The following is a 23159-nucleotide window of genomic DNA, read 5'->3' on the forward strand; positions in this document are numbered from 1 at the left end:
ACCGTTTTATAAAAGCAATAAGCCCCGTGAAGCCGTGGTTTACAGTGAATTTATAACAGCTAAGGGGGTTTTAGGCACCCCGTGTTAGGGTTAGGGTTAGGTTAGGGTTAGTTAGGGTTAGGGTAAGGCATCTAACAACGCCCCTTAGCTGTTATAAATTCACTGTAAACCACGGCTTCTTGGGGCTTATTGCTTTATTGTTGGCTTTCTTCCGGTGAACATGAAACATATTGTTTCAGTGTCTTTTGAAAAATGTCTGTTTTTTTGTTTTTTTTTGGCTTGTTTTGTTTTTCTCCATACAGTGGAAGTCAATGGTAATCAAAACCAAGCTGTCAGAATGATCTGTAATCATTCAGCTCCAGCAATCAGGTAGGGAAAGAAAATGTAGACTCTGGTTTTTCTGGGAGAAAAAAAAAACCCTCCTTTTTCTGCTTCTACTTGCACCTGATTTATACACACAAATGACGGGGTTGCTAAAGTAATATTTAATTATTAGTAAAGATGGACTTTACTAGCAGTAGGTGGAATCCACTGAAAGTGTTTGAGCAACCATATCTGTATGCACAAGCAGAAGGTCTCAAAGTCTCAGAATAATAGTAAACAGCAAAGCTTTAACATGGATGCTGTTAGTAACGATTCCCCGGCTGCGCTCTGGTAACCCAGACAGCAGACAGTTTCGGCCCAGATCCGGCCCACATCTAGCCCGCATGGATTTCACATGGGCCAGATGTGGGCCGGATCTGGGCCAACACTATGTTGCTGTCTGGGAACATATGGGTTAAATCTTCTTCTATGTATGCTAATGTACGCATATACTGTACCAACATCTGTCTTTTCCAAAGGATTGCAGTGAATATGGTCGGACCATTGGAGATTGCCTTGCTTTTGATGTTACAGATTGATTCACCAGTGATGATTTATAAACCCCAAGTGGTCCTAGAATAAGCGTTTTTGTTTTTTTTTTATGCAAAATGTGATTTCTCACAAGGGTGAAATAGGACCAGGCATGCGTTCATAAGATGTATCCATATAATATACATTTAAACACACACAAAAATGTGTTCAGTTTCAGAAAGCCTTTTATTTATCAACAGTAAAAAGTGTTATGAGGAATGAAAAATATAGTGGCAACATGCATTTTTCAGGGGGCAGCTGTTTAATGGTCATATACACAACAAAGAGCCCATTTTTCTGCTTGTTCATGTTAGGATTTCCCTCTTTAAGACATTTAGCAAACCTACTGATGTCAAAACACAAATATTTGAAACTTAAAATGCAACAGAGTGCCATCTTTGTCAAATACCAGCAGATTTTGTGTCACCCTTCAGCTTCACATGCAATCTATTTAAAGAGTTGACTAGAGTATTTGCACAACATATATTATTAGGATATTTTTTATGTTTCATCCAGGCACATTTGACTGGATGTGAATCATTCGCTCTTTTAATGTAGATCCTAATCTATTTAAATGAGTCGTAAGAGAAACACTATTGTTCTATATCTAGTTGTATGAAAATAATCCATATTGTTTAAAAGTTTCCATAAAAATGAAAACGTTTAAATGTTATAAATGTTTTCAACAAATTCTTGGGATGTAACACACATTATCTCACATATCTGTCTCTGATATGTCTTTTATGAATAAATACTACACTTGGATGGGCTGAAAGAAAAGCTCAGGTTAGATCTTGTGCTCTTACGTCATGATGACTTTAACTGTGTCATCATAATCACAGTTTAGCACTAAATCGGACACATACATATATATATATATATATATATATATATATATAATGTGACACTGGAGCACAAAAGCAGTCTTAAGTCGCTGGGGTATATTTGTAGCAATAGCCAAAAAAAACATTGTATGGGTCAAAATGATCGATTTTTCTTTTATGCCAAAAATCATTAGGATATTAACTAAATATCATGTTCCAAGAAGATATTGTGTAAATCTCCTACTGTAAATATATCAAAACTTAACTTTTGATTAGTAATATGCGTTGCTAAGAACTTCATTTGGACAACTTTAAAGATGATTTTCTCAATATTTTGATTTTTTTGCACCCTCAGATTCCAGATTTTCAAATAGTTGTATCTCGGCCAAATATTATCCTAATAAACCATGCATCAATTAAAATATTATTTATTCAGCTTTCAGGAAATGTATACATCTCAATTTCAAAAAATTTACCCTTATGACTGGTTTTGTGGTCCAGGTCATATATATATATATATATATATACTCAAATGCATTTCCTGCAGTAGTTTGAGGTCAGTATATGTCAGGCAGGTGTGAGTAGTTCCTGTTCCAGTAGCCGCCGGTGTAGAGCCAGTCTGGGGCTCCGGTGTAAGGATTCGGCCCCTGATGAAACCACCTGCATGCGAACATGAGTTTGATGTTAAGGTGTAGATCAATGCAATCATGTCTGTCCATCATCAAAATAACTCTACATTCAGCCACGTGCAGATTGCAATCAGTGCTGATGTCTGCAAACACAGACGGTTTAATCATAAGTCTTCATGTACAGTCATTTCAGAACAAAGAAGGCCCCTGAGGTATGTACTTTCACCCATCTGTGTATGCTTTGTTGTTGTGTATTTATTAACTTGTCAAACCTTATTTTCCATTCCTCGTCTGATTTGGAGCGATTTTTCAGAGCCGTTCGTTGTTTTTCCTCCAGTCTGGTCTTCTCTGCACTGGCCAAATCTGGGGAAACAGCAGCGATGCAAATCACGCATTCAAACTCTATAGTATTACAGTTAAGCAGTCTTCTATTATGGCATTATAAACTGGAACAAAAACCGATGTCGCACACTCCTATCCAATCAGGACAGCAAAAGAGTGGCTCAACACTCCATGAGAAAACAATATCAGTGCAGTGTTATTTTAGTATTATTTACAGTTTTTATTAATATTTTGAAGTAGCTTTTTAAAATATATTTATTTTTTTCAATTTTAATTATTTGTTTAATTTTTAGCATATTGGTGGTGTTCCTGTAGCTCAAATAGTAGACCATGTTACTAATAAAGCCAAGGCCGTGGGTTCAATTCCCTGGGAATGCATGAACTGAAAGTAATGTATAGAACTGTATTTGGTGTGAAGACTGCAGTGACAGTGTAACTACAGTGGTTGTGAGTTTTCTGGGTGAATGCATGTGTTTCTTTATAAGACACAATAAGCGGTCGATGTACCTATGTCTCCATTCTCCAGGGCTCTGATATCGGGCCTCAGACGACAGTCTGTTTGTGGAAGAATTCGCTCCATCTCTGCATCCAGCGCATTCAACTGCAGAGCGAATGTCGTGAAAGCATAGAACTGACAGAAAGAAAGAAAGACATTGAGTGACAATATGCCACCCCTGCTGAAAAAATCCAGCATTGCTGGTCTCCAGCGTAGAGTATGTTTTGCAAATTGGAACCAGCATGGAAATTTATTCTAAGACATAAAATACATCAGTACTACCCCCTTGTGATTTTTAGCTTTTAGTTGTCTTGAAAAAGCCGGTTGCTAATAAGTGTCTGAATGGGACTACAGAGGTTGTCGGTGACATTAAACATCAGTTGCTTTCACCACCTCGATGTGTTTGCACTCTTGCAAACGATTATAACTCAAACTTTCAGGGAAAGTGTTTTTAAATGAAGACTGAAAGAGTTAATTGTGGTGATGTTGAAGTCATGTGACCGTGGTGTAGTTTCTTTATAGCCTCTGTTTAGCTTTTTACTGCTGCAGATTGTATTGAGGCTTCAAATTTTATAAAAGCAGCATTCATTTGTGAAGATTATCATGATGAACAAAGCATGTCAGAATCAAACGTTTGCTTATTTTCTACGGTGGCCAAGAGAGCTCAACACGCTGCAAATGAAAAAACACATGCAAATAGAAAAAATCAATTTGACAACACACGCGTTGCAAATTCTCACAACACAAACAAAGAAACACGCTTCCTTTAAACATTTCCGATGTGATCTGTGCATATTTGCAGTGTTTATGTTTTTGTTTGTATTTTAGTTTTTTTGTATTTGCAGCGCGTTTCTTTATTTGTGTTGTTAGAATTTGCAACGCGTGTGTTGTCAAATTGATGAAGATGTTTTCTTAATTTGCAGGTGTTTTTTTTTTCTATTTGCATGTTCATTTAAAGCGCGTTGAGCTCTCTCGTCCACCGTCATTTTCTGCAATAATCCAAAAACCAATGAAAAATCCTATTGAGATGTTGTCGAGGGAATCAGGGTGATGCAAAATTCTGGGATGCCTACAAAAATACAGAGTGGAAACAAATGTTAATTTACACTTAAATATATATGTGTGCGCCATAGCCAATACAAACCCCCTCCAATAGGGCCCTCAAACTAGAAATCAATCGCAAGGAATCAGAGGCACTAACTGATTCTAATTCCGAAAATGATTTGGAGTTCAGATTCTAATTCAGTAAAATGTTACATTATTAGCGATCATTGCAGTCACGTCCACATACTTGGCTACTGGTGCTCATCTCCAGCCCAAGTGATGTGTAATGCTAAAATGATAATTATATCATGTTTGGTAATGAATCACATCATTAGAACAAGAGTGTGTGACGATAAATGCTGAAATATTCCGCATACTTTCCCGGAGTTGTCTGGTCGCGGTGATATCCTCCAGATCAGCTCACTTCCTGGAATCGCCTGCACGGTCTCGGCTTCTGGAGGAGGCATTTCATCCGCATTATTACTCTAGAAGAGACACCAGTTCTGTATGTCAGCAATATTGCCATTAAATACACCAAATCAAATGAAGTATGTTGGTGATCATTATCTCAGCCGTCACCTGTGTGCTTCCCTTCCTGTCCTTCTCAGAGAGCTTTGTGTCAGATTTTCTGTGAGCATCAAATATCGCTGGATCCACAGAATACAAGCACTCCGTCCACTTGCCATACAGAGCACAGATCTTTCTTTTACTGGACAGACATAAAGAAAAGAACAACGTTCATAACAGTTCAGTCTAATATCAAGTCAAAGCTAATTTGTGACCCTGGAGTCTTAAGTCGCTGGGGTATATTTGTAGCAATAGCCAAAAACATTGTATGGGTCAAAATTATAGATTTTTCTTTTATGCCAAAAATCATAGGATATTAAGTAAAGAGCATGTTCCATGAAGATATTTTGTAAATTTCCTACCGTAAATATATCAAAACTTAATTTTTGATTAGTAATATTAAAGGCGACTTTTTCAATATTTTAGATTTTTTTTTTTTTTTGCACCCTCAGATTCCAGATTTTCAAATAGTTGTATCTCGGCCAAATATTATCCTATCCTAACAAACCAAATACTAGTTCAAGTCAAATCAGTATGATTATGTAAATACATCACTTGCAATCATGCTGTTGCAATGAATACTGGCACGGCTACTACATACTGTATAACATTTACAGTACAACTGTGCAATTGTGAGAGTGATATTGGTTTTATAAAAACACAGATAAGCAAAGTGATACATAAAGTAACGGTTAAACTATTAAAGCAGACAGGATAATCTAATGACTGCTATTTGACATGTAGTTGCAAAATTACTTATAGTTAGTAGAATGTCTAAAATGCACAATCAAAAAAAGTAAAATGCTTTTGTGTTGTTATATGAAATATCAACCCTCTTGGAACACTACATATCCAATCAAATTAGTGGACCAGAGTTAACGTGTGAGAGCTTCACATACTGCACTACACCACACTACAGTAAATTGAATCAGCTTATTTGGGTCTCTGGGACAGAAATAACATTTGTCATTTTAGTAATGTCTACATACCTTTTATCAAGTATGTATCCTTCCACTTTATGCAACTCTTTTCCAAATATTCCACACGGTTTGAAAGTCAAACAACATCTTTCCCCAGTTCTGTTAAAAAACACAGTAGTCTTTCACAGTAGTTGTTCTTCTCCAAGCTTAATAAAGCAACAATGATCTAATCTACACCCTTGTTTATGTCAAATCAGAGGACGATACACTTGCTCTTACTTATGATTAATAATTTCAACATTTCCATATTGCTCAATCCACAGTTGTCCCATGATAATGTTATGAACACAGCAGGTCGGGTTGGTCCAGGTGTAGGCTTCATTGTGGCTGAAAAACAGCAAGTTAACAAAACACAAGTCGATCATATAGCTGAATTTACATGTAAGATGTGGGACATGTGGAATAAACACATGCATGTTTACTGGCTGTAAAGGACTCACAGAGGAAGCTCTAAGGTGATGATTCCACGAGGTTCGGCCTCCACACTCTTTCCCCAGAATTTCAGTTTCGGATAAATGGAGCCATGAAACCTGAAGTCGCTCTTTATGCCCTCGGCGTGGAAGGCACTGACCGGCGGATGATGACTGACCTGCTCAGAGACCCATCTGAACCCCAGATCCTCTCTGATGACTCAAAAACACTGACGGTTCATATGAAACATTGACGTGTTCGGCTCATAACCGATCAGTCGATGTAAAACACTGACCTGAGCAGCTCGTAGGTTTCTCCGAGCAGTGGGTTGAAGGGTTTTCCCGTCCTCTCCCACTGCGAGGCCACAGCTGACACAGCAAAAGCTGCCACACACTGAAAAAGCAAAGAATTACCAACAGATTACAGTTTTTTTACAATCACGTCTTAATACTTAGGTCACTTTTTCAAAACTCTTCACACAGTTCTCTTAACCAACTTTAATCTTGGCACAGGAGTACATTTCACATTCAAAATGCACTAAAACTACCAAAATCTCATTCTTCCATAACACCTAGCAAAGGTTTTCCCCAACAATCACTTATAAAACAATGACCTAGAAACACTAACATTAGCATTATACAATGATTTTTCTGTTTAATTTTATAAAACAAGAACACTCTCCACTGCTTAGAATTAACTGATGTAAATGTTACACGCTCCATGTTTACATTATAGCACAAAATTATTCCTATGTTTCCCCTTTTGTGTAGATGGTAATGAAATTGAAAGACTAGCACCTGTGTATGTGTTCAGTTACATCTGAATGTTTTGATAGCATTTAATTTTTTTTTTGATTTAGACTATATTTCAGTACAGCATTACTATAGAAATGTAACAAATTACTGTATATTATGTTAGGTTTTGAACTTAAGTTTAACAGTTTTGAAAAGAGTTTTTAAATGTGCAAGTTGGCCTGTAGGTACATAGAGTTTTGGCTGTGGTTGTGTTTGAGTGATAAACGAATTCATGTAACTGTAAGAGTAAGAGTCTGTTTCATGAATATTTATTTTTACAGTAAGTTTGAACAACCTTATAGTTATACTTCAGTTTATATTTTACTCTTCATTTGGCTGCAGAGCCATTTCAGGTTTATTGAGTATAATTATATTGCTTATAATCAAAATTAATCTTCTGTGTTTGGTCTAATATTTCATTAATTATATTCACTACAAAAAAAAGTGCATTGTATTTACATAGGATTACATAAAATTTACACAATGCATACTTATGCTCAAGGTAATTAAATGCAAAACATATAGATTAATTCAGACATTAAGACATTTTTATGAGAAATTTAATTGTACCACCAAAAATTAATCTGCATTAAAAATAGTGATTTAACTTCAACTTAACCAAAGCTGAAGTTAAGAAACTGAAATTCAACTAATTTTCATGGCCTCTCCCATTTAAAAACATAAGTAAAATCTAAATTCTGTACACCACCATAATCATTTCAATGGCTTTGTAATGCAAACATCATGCCAGAATACATTAATTGTACCATATGCATGTTAATATAGGCCAGGCTTAAATTCAATGCTCTGTTTTACTCAATAGGTCCCTGCTCTATTTCTCAATTCACCAAGGGTTTCATGGCCTAAAAAATATATATATATATATTTACCTTCATTCTGTGGATGGAGTCTTGTGAAGTGCTGGCCTTGTGGATGAGGTATGTGTGCTCCATGTATTCAGTCAATCTCTGAAGAAAACTCAAAGGCTCATTAAAAATCACTGGCATTGTGATTTTAGACAGTTCCTGTGAAGAGTTAAATATGAGAACAATTGATTAACAGATTAACAGAACTCAAGTCACCTTTATTCTATAACACTTAAGAATGCAGATTGTTTTGTATAGTTCTTGTAAAGTTCATCAGATCAGTTTAATAGCTGTGCCAAGTTTATCAATTATTAAACAAGTTTGGTTCAAGCAGCTCTCCTGAAGAAAGTAGTGTTGTTATTCAAAGTCAGTTCAGAAATTTCAGAAGCAGATTTCCACTTTACAAACCGGAGAATTAATTTGGCATGCTTACATCATGCAAATCTTGCAATACAAACGTATTTATGCATATATAAGCATATTTGACTCACCATCCCAATGCATTTTTTGAGAACACTCCACATACTGACATTGCTTCGTGAGAACATTGCAGCAGGAAGAGCCGACCTATTCCAACATGGACAATGAAACACATTTCCCTATGAGTTCAGAACTGCACAGGTAATCGGAGAACATCAAATGCAAACATGTATTCCAGCCAATATATTTAAGCAATATTACATGAGCAAGAATGCTGTTGTTCTTAATATAAGCACGACTGCAGCCTCGTGCAGCAGGTAAAGCAAAGCTTATATTCAGATTCAATAGTACAACTGCTGACGTCAAGTATAAACCAGGCTTAACCTCGTAACCCCGTAACCAAGAAGGGAGCAGTCTTAAATCACAACTTAAAAGTATATATTTATTTTTTGTGGCACATTTGCTATCAGGTATAAATCACAATGGCAGTTCCATGTAAGCATCATTTAAGAAAATATGTAAATTAAATAATATTTTACTAGTATAAACTATAAATGTCCCTCTTTTGCTCTCACTCCACTGGCTTCCTGTTGCTGCCCGCATCAAATTTAAGGCTACAATATGAGGTTGGCCTACGACTGAATGAATGAATGCCAACAATGCTACACTCAATATTATATTATTTAACAGGGGGTCCTTGCTCAATAGCTCATTTCACCAACTTGAACCGGATTAAAAACTGAAAAACCCTGGTCTAAATACTAGAAAACCAATTGTCCAACCAATTATTACAATTATTTTTTTTGGTCACAATGTAGGGCTTGCCATAATACAGACACCATAGATCACGACATTCTGCATAAGTGTAATATTGTAATATGGAGTGCCACAAGGCTCTGTCTTGGGGCTTCTATAGTTATAATTGATTAATAATGTGACCATAATTATATACTTCATGTAGCTAAGTGATGGAATATGGTTTTACTCAGCTAAACAAATAAAACTGACTTCACTTGATTAAATTAAGGTTTCTGCAGGTTTATGAAGGTACATTTAAGACTTTTAAAGCCTTTTTAAGACCAAGTAAAGAAAATGTTAGGAATAAATTTAATTGAACACAGTATGGTCAATATGGTCTCTAAATGTAAATGTCTTGTATTAGCAACACTTCAAAATTTGAAAATATGACTTACAACTGATCAACACATATCTGCCAGTGGGCTCAGAAAAATAAACTTAATCCAAAGGGAAAACAAGTTTTAATACCACATTAACAGATGTTTGTTCTTGTTTTAATCATGAACTCATTTAATATTGTTCCATTTCTCAGAAAACAAGACTTCATATCATCCTTTTGCATCTGAAAAATGTATTTGGATTTAAGGATGTTTACATATTCACATTGGAACAACAAAAACAAAAATACTTAAGATATTAATTTTCTGCAATGCATGCAACATTTAATGCCGCGACTTGATGAATTTAAGGTTGCTCTCTTCTGCTCCGATTTAAGAGCTTTTAAGGCCTTAATTTGTGAAAATGTGAAGTATACACTTTTAAAGACCTTTTAAAGACCTGCAGAAACCCTGTTAATGAGGTTTTAACAGCATGTTTAAGCAACAACAATAATAATCATCTGCAAACACTGCAAAATGGCCTTTTTAATACACAGGGTAAAGTGAATGCACAATTTAAAATGAGAAAGGAAAACCAAATCCCATGAAACCGAAGGTATACCTGTGATTTTTCTCTCCATTGCACTGGGTTTTGTCACCCTGGCTACCGTCCCCTGACATGATGTCTCAGTCTCTGGGGTCACAGTTGAAGCTGTGTCTGTAGACACCAAACTGTTCTGGCTCTAGAAAAACATAGAAGGATCTAGCAAAAACATGGTGCTTGATGAGAAAAAGAAGAACATTTGATAACTTTATAAAGATAAACAAATGCATAGAATGATATAGACAGACTGTCAAGACCAGAACTATGTTTTCAAACAGCTTTGTAAGTCAAAGTAGATCATAGAGAACATTGATGCCAGTGTTTCGTAATATTATTTCGATACTTTTGGGAAATGCAGCCTAGAACTGAGAATGTGGACAATTAACATCAACAAATGGATTTGTATTAGAGAAATACCGTTCAAATTATTTCTTGTTGTGTGCATTATGTATATGAAACATAAGTTTAAGCAAAGTATGCACATGTTTCTATCATTGTAAAGCATAGGGGATTATAAGATTATGACAGTATTATGACAGGTGGTATGATGACATCTGTCAACTGCTACAAGCAAATTAAGACTTGCATTTAAACCTTTATCAGTGTTTAATGTCGTGTGTTTACTGTAGTTCACACTGTACTGAACATCTGTCTGCCGAGAGAGCCCTAAAAAGGCACTTAGCTATACAACACTCTCAGAAAAAAGGTGCAAAAGCTGTCATGGGGGCAGAACCTTTTCTAAAGGTACACCTTTGTACCTTATTTACCCCTAAAGGGAGTATATTAGTACCTTAAACATACATATTAGTACCTAAAGTGTACATATTAGTGCCTAAATGGGACATATTAGTACCTTTTGAAAGGGTACCATCACAGTGACAGGTTTTGCACCTTTTTTGCGTAAACATTGCTTACAATAACAACTAAATTTGCCTATTAACAACTAATAATTGCGAGAAGATTATACAAATTATTACAAATAAACATCAAGCAACACATTGTTAAATGTGTATTTTTGAAGTAAAAAATAAAATGAAATAGTATTTTATTGTAAAACATACTCCAATAATCTACAACTTAACTATATTTACATTTACATTTAGTCATTTAGCAGACGCTTTTATCCAAAGCAACTTACAAATGAGGACAATAGAAGCAATCAAAAGAGCAATAATATATAAGTGCTATGACAAGTATTGGTTAATCTAATGCAGTAAACGTAGCAAGCTTTTTATATATAATACATATTTTATTACTTTAATTTACTCTGAATAGGGCAGAGTAAATTAAAATAATAGCTAACCAATAAACAAATAAGAAACAAATCCAAAAATTCATATTTTATTGTTGGTATAATTAATTTTAATCTAATTAGATTAGACTCTGCTCATATGTCTGTCCTTACTGATGCCACACCTGAAACATTGATAACATACAATAATGCAAAAAATTTAATCAGAAATTCAAGCATTATAAAAAAAATCCCACCGGCTCAGTGACATCAAAACACGGAGGAAAACTGATAAAAACACTCAACACTTGATAAAAAAAGATATCATGTGGTATACAATATGTATATAGAATCCTGTTTTGATTAATGTTACTGTAGTCTATAGAGTGACAACATGACAGATGCTACTATTCTTGTCACATTTTCAATCACTCGACCTATCTTCACTTTCAGCGCCAGAGGTCATACTCTAACTAAATCTACTGTCAGTAGCTTCATTTGACAGTGAAATAAGTGACATGAAAGTAAAGATGTGAGCAGAGAAGAGCAGAAATGTGAATGTACCTGCCTGGATGGCCTCTGCAGGAGTCACCTTGTTTTGCGTCCTCTCTGCTGTTCCTGTATGTGAGACTGCTGCGCGAAATGGAGCACAGGAGAGACAGTGTGTGTGTGTGTGTGTGTGTGTGTGTGTTTGCAGAGCTCAGCATAAAGAGGATCGGAGAGCAGCTGATCAATCTACACCTGTGCTGCGATGAACACTCACACCAACACATACAGCTATAGTATATATACCTGAACTATTAATAATAATGCAATCCTTTCATACTTTTCAGCAGAGTTCTGTAATAAATGTGACTGTTACCTCAATGGCTCTACGTTCACTGCATACTAATGCCACAAGACTCAATACACAATACAATGTATAGGTATAGACTGTGTGGAAATGTGATGTCTATACAGCCCTTGTTAAGAAATTAATAAATAAACATGATAACTTAATATGATAAACATCAACAGTAAACCTAGATAGATAGATAGATAGATAGATAGATAGAAGTGCTTATGAAGGGTGTAATGGAACATTACTGCTCACTATACACTGAGCCGTCTTAAGAAGCTTTACTCCTCTTTAACAGAGTAAGCACCCTTCAGAAACGCTCTCATTCATTTTTCGCCATTCATTATATCTATACAAATGCATAATGCAAAACAAAACTCCAATTCCGGTGACACTGCCCCAAGCCCTTATTAGCAGACATTTATGAGGTGTTGGACCCAATAATCACATCCTATTCACTCTAGGCGATCTAGACAAAATGTTAGCAGCAACACACAAAACCTCGCCCTTTCCACATTGTCTTCATCATGTTTACAAATTAAACATTTGTCCTTTCTTGTTAGCACAATTAGAATAGCTTAGCCTGTTAGCTTAGCATAGTGATTATTATCGGATTATTAAATAAAAATGTGATTAACTAGAAGATGATATCATGACAACACGCTGACAAAATATGAAGACGAGTCTGTCTCTGTAGGCTCACAATGAAATACATTTCTGATTCAGGCTATAATTCGCTATAGTTTTATAACCTGATTAAACCTTCATCTGAAATTCATAAATCAAGATGCTCTATATATTGCCCAGTCCTAAACTGTTTACAGTGGATTTACAACTTCGGCCTTCTCTTCCGAAAATATCATAGAATACAAAAGCTATTAAAAAAGCTCATATAATTGACTTAACTACTGATTTTATTTTGATTGATAAATTGTAATTTATCTTTCTTTTTATGATCCATCCCTTGTTTTATTATTTACGTTCCTTCTTTTTAATGTGTGGTTATTGAATAAAAAAGAAATTAGTAAACTACTCGACTGGGTCTTCTGTTCTGGTCACATGAACATGAAGAACCTATGTGAGAGATGAAAGATTGAGAAACTAACAAGCTCTTTATGTTTCTTCAGTTGTGTTATCATGATGTCCTAATTCCAAATATGATCAAAGATTGTGTATGTGGAAGTGTTGAGGCAACTTGGCTATTGAAAATATAACATTATAATTTAACTCCAAGTCATCAAACTGATCCCATCTTCCCATTGCTATAAATGTAGGCCTAAGACAAGCAAATTATTTATGATTTAATTATCATTTATTTTTAATGATACATACAGGGTGGGAAAATAAATAATTATATTAAAAAATAATAATTCAAACAGTAAAAGTAATGTTGAACTAAAAACAATACATACAGTATATGGGCAAAGGTACTAAGGCACACCTCCTAATTACTGAATTCAAGTATTTCATTCCGACCCATTGCCACAGGTGCATAAAATCAAGCACTGAGCCATGCGCTCTGCATGTACAAACATTTGTAGGGGGGAAAAGGGTCGTTTTGAAGAGCGCAGTGAGTTGCAGTGTGGTACTGTGATAGGACGCCACCTTTACAATAAGTCAATTTGTGAATTTTCTCCATATGCAAACCCATATGCTGGTTAGGTATGTTTTGAAGCATGGCTGCTGGTTTGAGCTGGTTTAAGCTGGTCATGTGCTGGCCCTAAGCTGGTCCTAAGCAACTAACTCCTGCTCAGGACCAGCTTAAACCAGTTCATGACCAGCTAAGGACCAGCTTAAACCAGCAGTCATGCTTCAAAACATACCTAACCAGCATATGCTGTTTTTTTCAACAGGGAAGTGTCTGATGGAGTGGTGTAAACAAGTGGTTCTCAACTCCAGTCCTAGGGACCCACTACTCTGCACATTTTGCATGTATTCCATATTTTACACACTTGATTCAGATCATCAGCTCGTTAGGAGAGCGCTCCATGAAACTCTACTAAGTGTGTCAGTTAAGAGACACAGAAAATGTGTAGAGCGGTGATGATACAAATGATATAAATGATACAAATAGACTTTGATTCAAAACATGAAAAGAGATCAGAAATAGAAAGGTGCTCAAATTAAGTAAAAAAAAAAACACATACTTGCGTCGTTCAGTTTGTGGTTGAGCAGCTGGACTCCTGATTGTCCTGGGTGACTGTAGCTCAGATCAAGCTCTCTCAGGTGTGAGGGGTTTGAACTCAGAGCTGAAGATAAATAACCACAGTCTTCCTCTGTCACCATACAGCCAGACAACCTACAGACAGATTACACATGTGTTATCTAAAAGAGGACATTCAATAGACTTTTGTTTTTATACTAAGCTAATTATAAACACTATAACCTCGCCCTAACTGAAAACTTTCTGTTCTCCCAATAACTTTTCAGAAACAGCTCAATCCATCAAAGTGTTCAAAGTGTTTCGAAGGCTTGTACATATATTTTGAATCAGTAACAGAATATTCTGAATCCATGGCATAAGAAAGTAGTTCCTCTTACATAAGATTTTTCTGGACACTCCTTGCTTTTTCTTATTTATTTACAGCCATAACAAGCAGTGTACATGGAACAGTTAAATACCCCACATAAATACCTCAATATTTCCAGCAGACCGTTTGGATTCTTCAGTCCATCAGAGAGAAGCTTCACTCCTGAATCCTGTAGGTCATTATTACTCAGGTCCAGCTCTTTCAGGACAGCATATCAATTTCCTCCTTAAGAAATGAAACACAAATATCCTTCCTTGGTCGCTACTTACACATTTTACTATACTTTTTAGATTATATTCTACTATACCTATTTCCCATAGCTGATCCTTCAACTCTTGCCATTCTTGTATAAATTTCTCGCATGATAAAAAGATGTGTTTAATTGTCTCTTCGACCTGGCATTCATCACATAATCCTGTTGGATGTTTTCCTAGCAGATGAAGAGTCTTGTTTAGCTTGCAATGTCCAATCCTCAACCTACTTATTATGACTTGTTCTCTCCTTTTATTTCCCTTCTTACTTTCCATACCTACTTTATTTTGACTCAAATACAAGTGCCTTCCTTTAATTTCATGACTGTTGTTTCAGTTTCTTCTTCGCTTGTTTTGGAAATTCTGTACAGAAGATGCTTAATCCAAATTTATTGGCCTACCCCTCATTTGCCACAAATCCAAGTGTTTCCATATTCACAATAATTATTTGTTTAACTGTTATTCCTTTTGAATACAAACATGTGGAATTGTTTTGTTTATTTATTTATTTGCATACTCGCCACTGTAGTATCCTGCCACTGCTGTGTTGTGGTTGTCTACTTTGCTACACTAAACTTAGCAATAAACTAATTGAAAATAATTAAATAAAAGCATTTTTTTCAACACAATCTCAAAGTAGGCAAATAGAGTGAATTACTCACCCACTGCTTTAAAACAGACATCTGTTGGCCATGATTTAAATTGAACACACAATGGCAAACACACAAACACTTGGCACATAAACAGGATATTATCTGCCAAAATGCTGATTTGTCTTGCATCAGCTTCTTATGCAAATTATTTGATTTATTCATCTATTTACAAAATAATTTCTAGTATAATCGCATGGTTTGGGAGCCAGGCTATAACATCTTTATATGCTACAAATTCATTTAAGGATATTTGTCAAAAAAGCTCACCTTAACATCAAACGAGTTGCTGTTAAACTTCAAAAATACTTTATGCACCATATATAACTTCAAACAATGGTGTCACGTATATTGTGGTATTCGTAAGGATATGTGTGACACAGGTAATATCACTATTAAGTCTTTAATAGACTACAAATATACTGCACAAAGAAAAGCTAACACAAACCTCACAGCTAACACAGGTGAGAACCGACAAGAGACTGAACAGAACAGGGGGTATACATATACAGAGTTAACAAGAACACAGAATGAGGCACAGGTGATAATAATCAGTAACTTTTAGGGCTAACAATGGCCCTGTCCCAAATGGCACACTTCATGTGCACTTAAAGTCTAGCAGACTTATAAGTGCATGTGTTAGCAGTACACTTGTTTACCCACACCTAATTTTAAACATAACCATACTGAGCAATAAGGGGAGTCATAATCTGTCATTTTTTGGCACCACACCTGGCCCATGTGGGTTAGTTTGGTTCAGGTAAACCACAACATGCATGTGTGCTCAGTGGGTGTGTGGAAGAACAAAATATTTATATAAGGTATTGTTGTTATTATATAAAGCAATATTTACACATTCACTTCCAATGTCATACATCGTGATGCCTATAGTGTATGATTGTAGAAAAAAAATATACAGGCCTATGTTTTTATTGAACATTGATGGAGCAATAGATTTTGTGTGGAAATAAATCATGAAAGTGGTTTGTTTTGTATACATGGTTTATATGCAGACTAAAGTATTTGAGAATAATTTTTAGACCTGTTCATTCTTTTTAGTTCCAGAGGTGCATAAGTGTTGAATTGCATTATGAAGAGAGTGACACGGAGAACAGAAATTAATGGCAGGTCTATAGATCTATCTGTTTTATGCAACACTGATCACAACTTGCTGGGATGGGGTCCAGATAAGCAGCTCCGGTGCAAAATATGCCCAGCTGCCATCTGAAATATGTAAGCGGTACCTATGTTTACATTTTAGATCAAACTCTTGTATATTAAAAGACGAGGACATGTGATGAAGGTTAGGCTAAGATGCACATTTTATTATTGTACAAATTGGTTAAGCAATCAAGTTGTGGATTTGACTTTCTGACCTCCAACCAACACTCCCATTAACAGCAACATGATCTAGACATAGTACAAATGTGAAGCTCCTTCCCAAATTTTATAACAGTCTCGACTACTGTGATGTGGACATGATGCACTAGATGGAAGCATTGGACAGTGTGATGACTGGCAGGTGAACAGGTGTTTGGATGGGTGGATGCAGGACTGTTTTATTTTTCCAACAAAATGCATAACTTTTTGATAAAACAGGCAAAGAATGCAAATCCTAGCACAGTTTATAAGAATTAGAAGCACTATATACAGTATGGAAATAGCTCAGCGAATGTTTGATGTATTTTAGCTCTACACTGGGGTAGATGTTGTGCATAAAAATAGGAAACAAAGGCATTTCTGCAGTGTTTACACAGTACATGTGCACAGACAGGACAGACAATACAGTATATGTGACACATTTTCACACAACTGTAATTGTTGATGACAATGGCAGTGCTCATGTTGGCTGAACCTGATTTAGATTTGTTTGTGCTCTCCTGGTCAAACATTAACTCGATTAAGAAATTATGTTTTAAATGTTTTCTGGGAGCACATTCTTCATAGACTATAAAGACTAGATTCAGAAGACTGTAAGGATACAGTATGTCATATTCTGTAAAGAGATCACATGATATATGAGCATGTGTCAACCAATCAGAATCAACAATTCAACAATGCTGTTGTATACAATAAATAATTGACTACAGACCCTTGAATTATTGAATATTAACGCACACTCCCAGCATTACCACCTTGTGTGCGCATTATTTTCAATAATACAACATCTTCAATTATTTGTTACATACACACATATGCACACACACAAACATCACCTGCGAAGATGAAACATCTAATCTTCCCAGTCACTCTGACGGTTTACCATTATGCTAGGATCATCGACAATAATCCCAGCCCGTTCAGCCAGAAATCTTGGGTAATTTTTGATAACCAGCTGACTTTCAAAATCACATTGCATAGCTCAGTCCAGCCTGGTCTCATGTTTATACGTAGGTATTAATACGTAACATTTACAAGCACAAAACGTACATTTTTGTACGTTTTTATTAATGCTAAAACGTACAATTTAGACGTATTTCAACGTTTAAAACGTACAAATCGCTACGTATTTTTAGCTAAAAAACGTAAAAATATTTACGTATCTTTTATATCAAGATATTCATATCAATGCATTTTTATCATTTTATCAATAAGCGATTTAGATTTTTAGACCCCTCAACCTACCTCCAAACCTAAACCTACCCATTTTATTTCAATATTCATAAGGATTCATTTTTAGGTGTCGTCAATACGTCAATTTTGTATGTTTAAATGCTGAAAATACGTAAGTATTTGTACGTTTTGATACTGAAATTACGTCAGTATTGTACGTTTTAGTGCCTGTAAAAACGTAAGTAAATGTACGTTTTATAGAACCACGTTACGTAAAATTGCTCAGTCATGAAGGTTTCCATTGCACAACATCAGGAAGAGCCACTTTTAACTCAGCAGGCTGCACAACTTCATGTCACTTGTCAATTTTAGATTGGACTATTGCAGTGCTCTTATGGTTGGACTTCCAGCATGTGCAATCAAACTTCAACAAATGATGCAGAATGCAGCAGACTGGTCAATCAGAACAAGAGAGCCCATGTTACACCTCTTCCTATCAGTTGCTGCTTGCATCAGGTTCAAGACATCGATGCTTGCGTACAGAACAACCACATTTCTCTATTCCTTCTTATGAGTCTACATCCCTTCCAGAAGACTGCGCCTCATGGTATCCTCATTGAGGGACACAAAATCACTTTCCAGAACCTTCTCATTCACTGTGCCTTGCTGGTGGACTGATCTTACTAACCCTATCCGGACAGCTGAATCCCTGACAATATTCAAGAAACAGCTGAAAACTCATCTCTTCTGTGAGCACCTAACTGTATTTTGCTGACTCTTATTAGAATAAGTGTGTCCCAAAGTATAGAGAAAAAACGTGCATGTCAAATGTCCCCTGATGGTCTAATATTTCCTGTAGATTTCTAAGGTGTGGGTCTGTGCATACTATAACGGCTAATACAATGCACAATTCATTGTAGTTTATAGGAGGATTTGATTCAGAACTACAAACAAAGTGGATGTGTGTGAGACCGACGGTTAGGTAGAGACGTACTGAAGGGGTTTGAGTGGTTAATAATCAATATCTACCCAGATAACACATTTAGGTTATAAAAACATTGTGGGAACATTGTTTCTAAAATGTTGAAATGTCCAGTTTTCTTGTTGTGATTGTAATGCTATTTAAAGGTTACAAAAAAATGTTCTTACAGTTTTCAAATAACATCATATAGAATTGTTCAGAGTTCTGAGAATGTTGATCTCAGAACATTTTCTCTCAACATTATGAGAACGTATATCAAATATTAATAAGGTTATACAAACATTCCATAACTATTACTTTAAGAATGTTTTGTCCTAACATTTATCTAACTTTTAAAAAATCATTAGTGAATTTTGTGAGAATGTTCCCTGTTAGCTGGATAACCTGATTATATTTTATCTGCAACAACATTGTGAACTATTATAAAGATACGAATAGCACAATAACAAAACATATACTGTATGTTTGGCCATTAACTAGCTAACTAGCAAAAGCATAAGCAGATCAACATCATACTTCTTTTCTCTCCAGTATAGAAGGAAGAATTGTTGAGTTGCATAAATTGAATTATTAAATTAAATTAAATTAAAAATTTAATTAAATGTTGAGTGTGCATATGAGGATGTTAACTGTGACAAGATGTTAACTGTATTGTACAAAAAGGACAAATCATGGAAGCCCATTTAACAGCCCAATTGTTAGTTGTTTTAAGAACAACTGTCTTATTACTGTGCACTAAAAGCATGGCAAGACTTCATCAGCAAAGGAGAATAGGGGGCAAAAACTGAAAGTGAATGATAGTGACCATAAAACACTAAAACGGATGTGTCCAAACAGAGAATTACTGCAGGAAAAGTGTGAGAAAATTGTGGTCTTCCTTATTCACCTTGAAGACCACAATTCACCAAGCCAACATCAATGAAAGAGCTGCAATGGCTTACATTTTAATTACAGACACCATGCTAAAATGTGAAAAAGATGGTGTATTGATCATAAAAACTGGACAGCACCAAGATGAATTATCAAACCACTGTTGGCAGTCTTGCAGAGAAGAGTGAGAAGCAGATCTCCCTCTCTATAAACATGCCTGAAGATATTTTGAACGTCATTAGGGTCTAAAACAACACTAAAACCCAGCTTTTCATGTATGGACAAGAGGGGGAAAAAAAGTCACTGACACATTTGTGCAAGTGCACAAGCATAATAATATATTGCCAGAACATATCAGGTAAATGGCTGGGTGTGGTCCACTAGTTCTGACAGCACACGCAGCAGGAGATACTGACATTTAACTATCAAAAATACTGTGAATACATTGGCATGCCCTTACGTTTAATTAAGATTAGCTCTGATAGTCTCCAGGGGATCTGGGAAAAATGTCAGCACCCAATTGCCTCTGCAGGGGGTCTCAGCAGCTGGCAAATGGGCTACAATGGCTGCTTGTGCAAGCTAAATGATTCAATGACTTCACTGCACTTTGATGAATCATGGGCAGGTAAAGTCAGCTAACTACATCTGTCAGAAAGCCTGTCGAAGGAACTGAAGTTTAATCATTGTTTCCTGCATATTTAGTTATTCATGACGCCCACCGGTACTAGATGACTGAATGCATTCATGCAATACATGTGAGTACATAAATACATTTGTATCTGATTATTAAATGTCATGCATGTTATTGGTAATTTCTGATGTTTATATGGATTGGGTTTTACCGTTTATTTCAGCCGTAATTTGCCGAACTAAACTGCTGAGTAATAATCAGCCAAGCTAGTGTTATGTGTGAATACAGCGAGACTGTTTGTTTATATAACTGTTTACAGCACTATGTTATCTGGTGTACTACTGTATTTTCGTTAACTTCATTGTTATTGTTGTTAATACGGATTGAAATACGGACTTTATGTCAAGTATATTTTGTATTATGTTGGCTGATTTCTCAGAGTGTATTAGTGCAATGAAACACAAAAGTTAGACAAACATTTTTGTAAATTATTTATCTTTATTTCCTTTTGTAGACCATTCCTCAGACCTCATACCTCAGACGCATATTCAAGATTGAAAATAAATGCCTCATCATCAAGAATCTCTTTTCCACTCCTGATATTCTAACCGAAAACTTTGCTTGCTCAAGGGTCTCACCTCAGTCGTGGTATTGAAGGTGGAAAAAAGCACTGTGCATTCACTCCCCCCACCTACAATCCCTGCCGGTACCGAGACTCGAACCCGTGACCTTTCAGCTACAAGTCCGATTCTCTAACCATTAGGCCACAACTGCCCCAAGCACACACAGTAGACACTTTTCTTAGGTACAACTGCTCATTTATACAAATATCTAGTCAGCCAAACACCAGAAATGGAGAAGAAACGTGATCTAAGTAACTTTGATAGTGGGTAATGGAAGTTGCTGATATGAAGCCTGAGGTAGTACTTTAAATTCCAGGGTTCAGTATGCCATTCAAAGATCAAGATCTCATCCATTGGTGTGAAGAGGGCCTGGGATGCAGCCCATGTCCATCTTCAAAGAGCATTCCAGTGACAGAAGAGTCAGACAGATGCTCAACGTTCCACTCCACCCCTGTACCAGCTTGGGCACAAAGTCTAGATCTCCACACATCCAGCTCTGACTGCCTTTTAGAAAGTCCTCGATACATTGGTACCTTCAACTTCACAGAACAAATAAACCCAGTCACATACCGACTACAGTTACAATCACACTACTGCATCACACACACAGTACTGCCCAAAAGTAAATCCCCCACTTCATCTCGGCCGGGGCGGACGGGCTTTATCGTGTCCTTCGCCAGAAGGGACGCAACTTCCACTCAAAGAACAGCAGCATCCTCACCTCACACTGAGGAAACAGAATGCCACTGAACTTCGGGGGATGCCTGGCGAACTGAAATTCATAGAACAGACCTGAGGAGCCATCGGGAAGGGCTGAGGAGCTTAACCAAGCATCCAGACACCTTGTCAACAGTCTCAGTGGAACTACATTCGATGTGCCTGGGGCAGGGTTCCTGCAGCTTTGCAGGATAAAAGTCACAGTGGCAGAGGACATACGTCCTTCGTGGCGCACTGTGGCTTGTCTGCGGGAACTGGAGTTCGACGACATGTGTCATACTGATTCGATCACTGACCTGTTCCATCAGATCATGAGGAGGCAGAGAATCTGCCTCAGACCAGGCTCTGATGCGCAATCTTAGTGCCTGGCCATCACATATGGGAGAACCAGAAACACTGGGAGTGTGACCAGGGAAGGAGGAAATAGCTATTTTAATGACCATCTGGTGACTGCTCTGCCATGTGGCAGAGAGCCAGAGCCCAACAAGATCCACCTCATGTCCCCCTAAGGAAGTGGAGCTAGGCTGGTCAGCTGGTTCCTCCTCCCTGGGTCGCCCATCTCAGGTTCGCTACGAAGCCTTTCATGGGTTCTTAGCATCCTGGGGATGGGCTGGCCGCTGTTCAGGCTTGACTGCCAGCCCAGGCTGTTGCGGGGCCTCAGCAGTCCTTGCAGGGGGCTGTCCCCGGCGATGAACAGACAGAGACTGCTGCTTCGGGGGTGCAGGGGTAGAACCTGACCCACGCCGAGGCAGGCATCCATTTTTTAACCGTGGAGAATAGCTGCGCAAATTCTTCAACGGTGTTGCCAAGAGACCAGCCTTAGAAATGGGGGCATCGATAAAGCGCACTTTCTCAGCATCCCGCATTTCTGCCAGGTTGAGCCACAGGTGGTGCTCCTGGACCACTAATGTGGACATCGCCCTACCCAGAGCCTGCACCGTGACCTTCATAGCCCGGAAGGCATAGTCAGTCGTCGAACACAGTTCCTGCATGCTCCGGGTTGGGACCACCCTTGTGCAGACACCTGCAGGACAGCCATGATATGCAGAGCGGACATGGCTTGTCCTGAAGCAGTGTAAGCTCACCACAAGGGACAAGGTAACTTATATGCTCTGAATGGGAGTCCCAGATGGCCCCTCCAAGTGGCGGTTTTTCGTGTGCAAGATGCACCGCAATCTCTCTCTACACTCGGGGGACCCCTGTGTATTCCCTCGCTGGACCGCTGTCAAGGATGGTGAGAGCAGAGGAACCAGTGTATCATGTTATGGCAGAAAGGTGCCTTCCACAATTTCATCA

General features: G+C 37.1%; 1 protein-coding gene across 2 annotated transcripts; it reads right to left on the minus strand.

Moving 5' to 3' along the window:
- Positions 1 to 2190: 2190 nt before the first annotated feature.
- LOC107708594 (oxysterol-binding protein-related protein 1-like) lies at positions 2191 to 11873 on the minus strand. 2 transcript variants are annotated; one of them, XM_016512859.1, is made up of 13 exons: positions 11782 to 11873; positions 10005 to 10145; positions 8339 to 8414; positions 7872 to 8006; positions 6483 to 6580; positions 6217 to 6399; positions 5996 to 6103; positions 5786 to 5875; positions 4809 to 4938; positions 4607 to 4714; positions 3197 to 3320; positions 2620 to 2710; positions 2191 to 2378 (listed from the first exon to the last, which is right to left on the minus strand). In XM_016512859.1, exons 2-13 carry the CDS (start codon positions 10061 to 10063, stop codon positions 2276 to 2278), a joined length of 1305 nt encoding a protein of 434 aa, XP_016368345.1. In that variant the 5' UTR covers positions 10064 to 10145; positions 11782 to 11873; the 3' UTR covers positions 2191 to 2275. The 2 variants fall into 2 exon arrangements, with proteins under 2 accessions (XP_016368345.1, XP_016368346.1); XM_016512860.1 differs by having other exon boundaries at positions 10005 to 10125; positions 11782 to 11869.
- Positions 11874 to 23159: the final 11286 nt, after the last annotated feature.

The sequence above is a fragment of the Sinocyclocheilus rhinocerous genome, unplaced genomic scaffold, assembly GCF_001515625.1.
Source record: "Sinocyclocheilus rhinocerous isolate Xijiao unplaced genomic scaffold, SAMN03320098_v1.1 scaffold25, whole genome shotgun sequence".
Taxonomy (NCBI): domain Eukaryota; kingdom Metazoa; phylum Chordata; class Actinopteri; order Cypriniformes; family Cyprinidae; genus Sinocyclocheilus; species Sinocyclocheilus rhinocerous.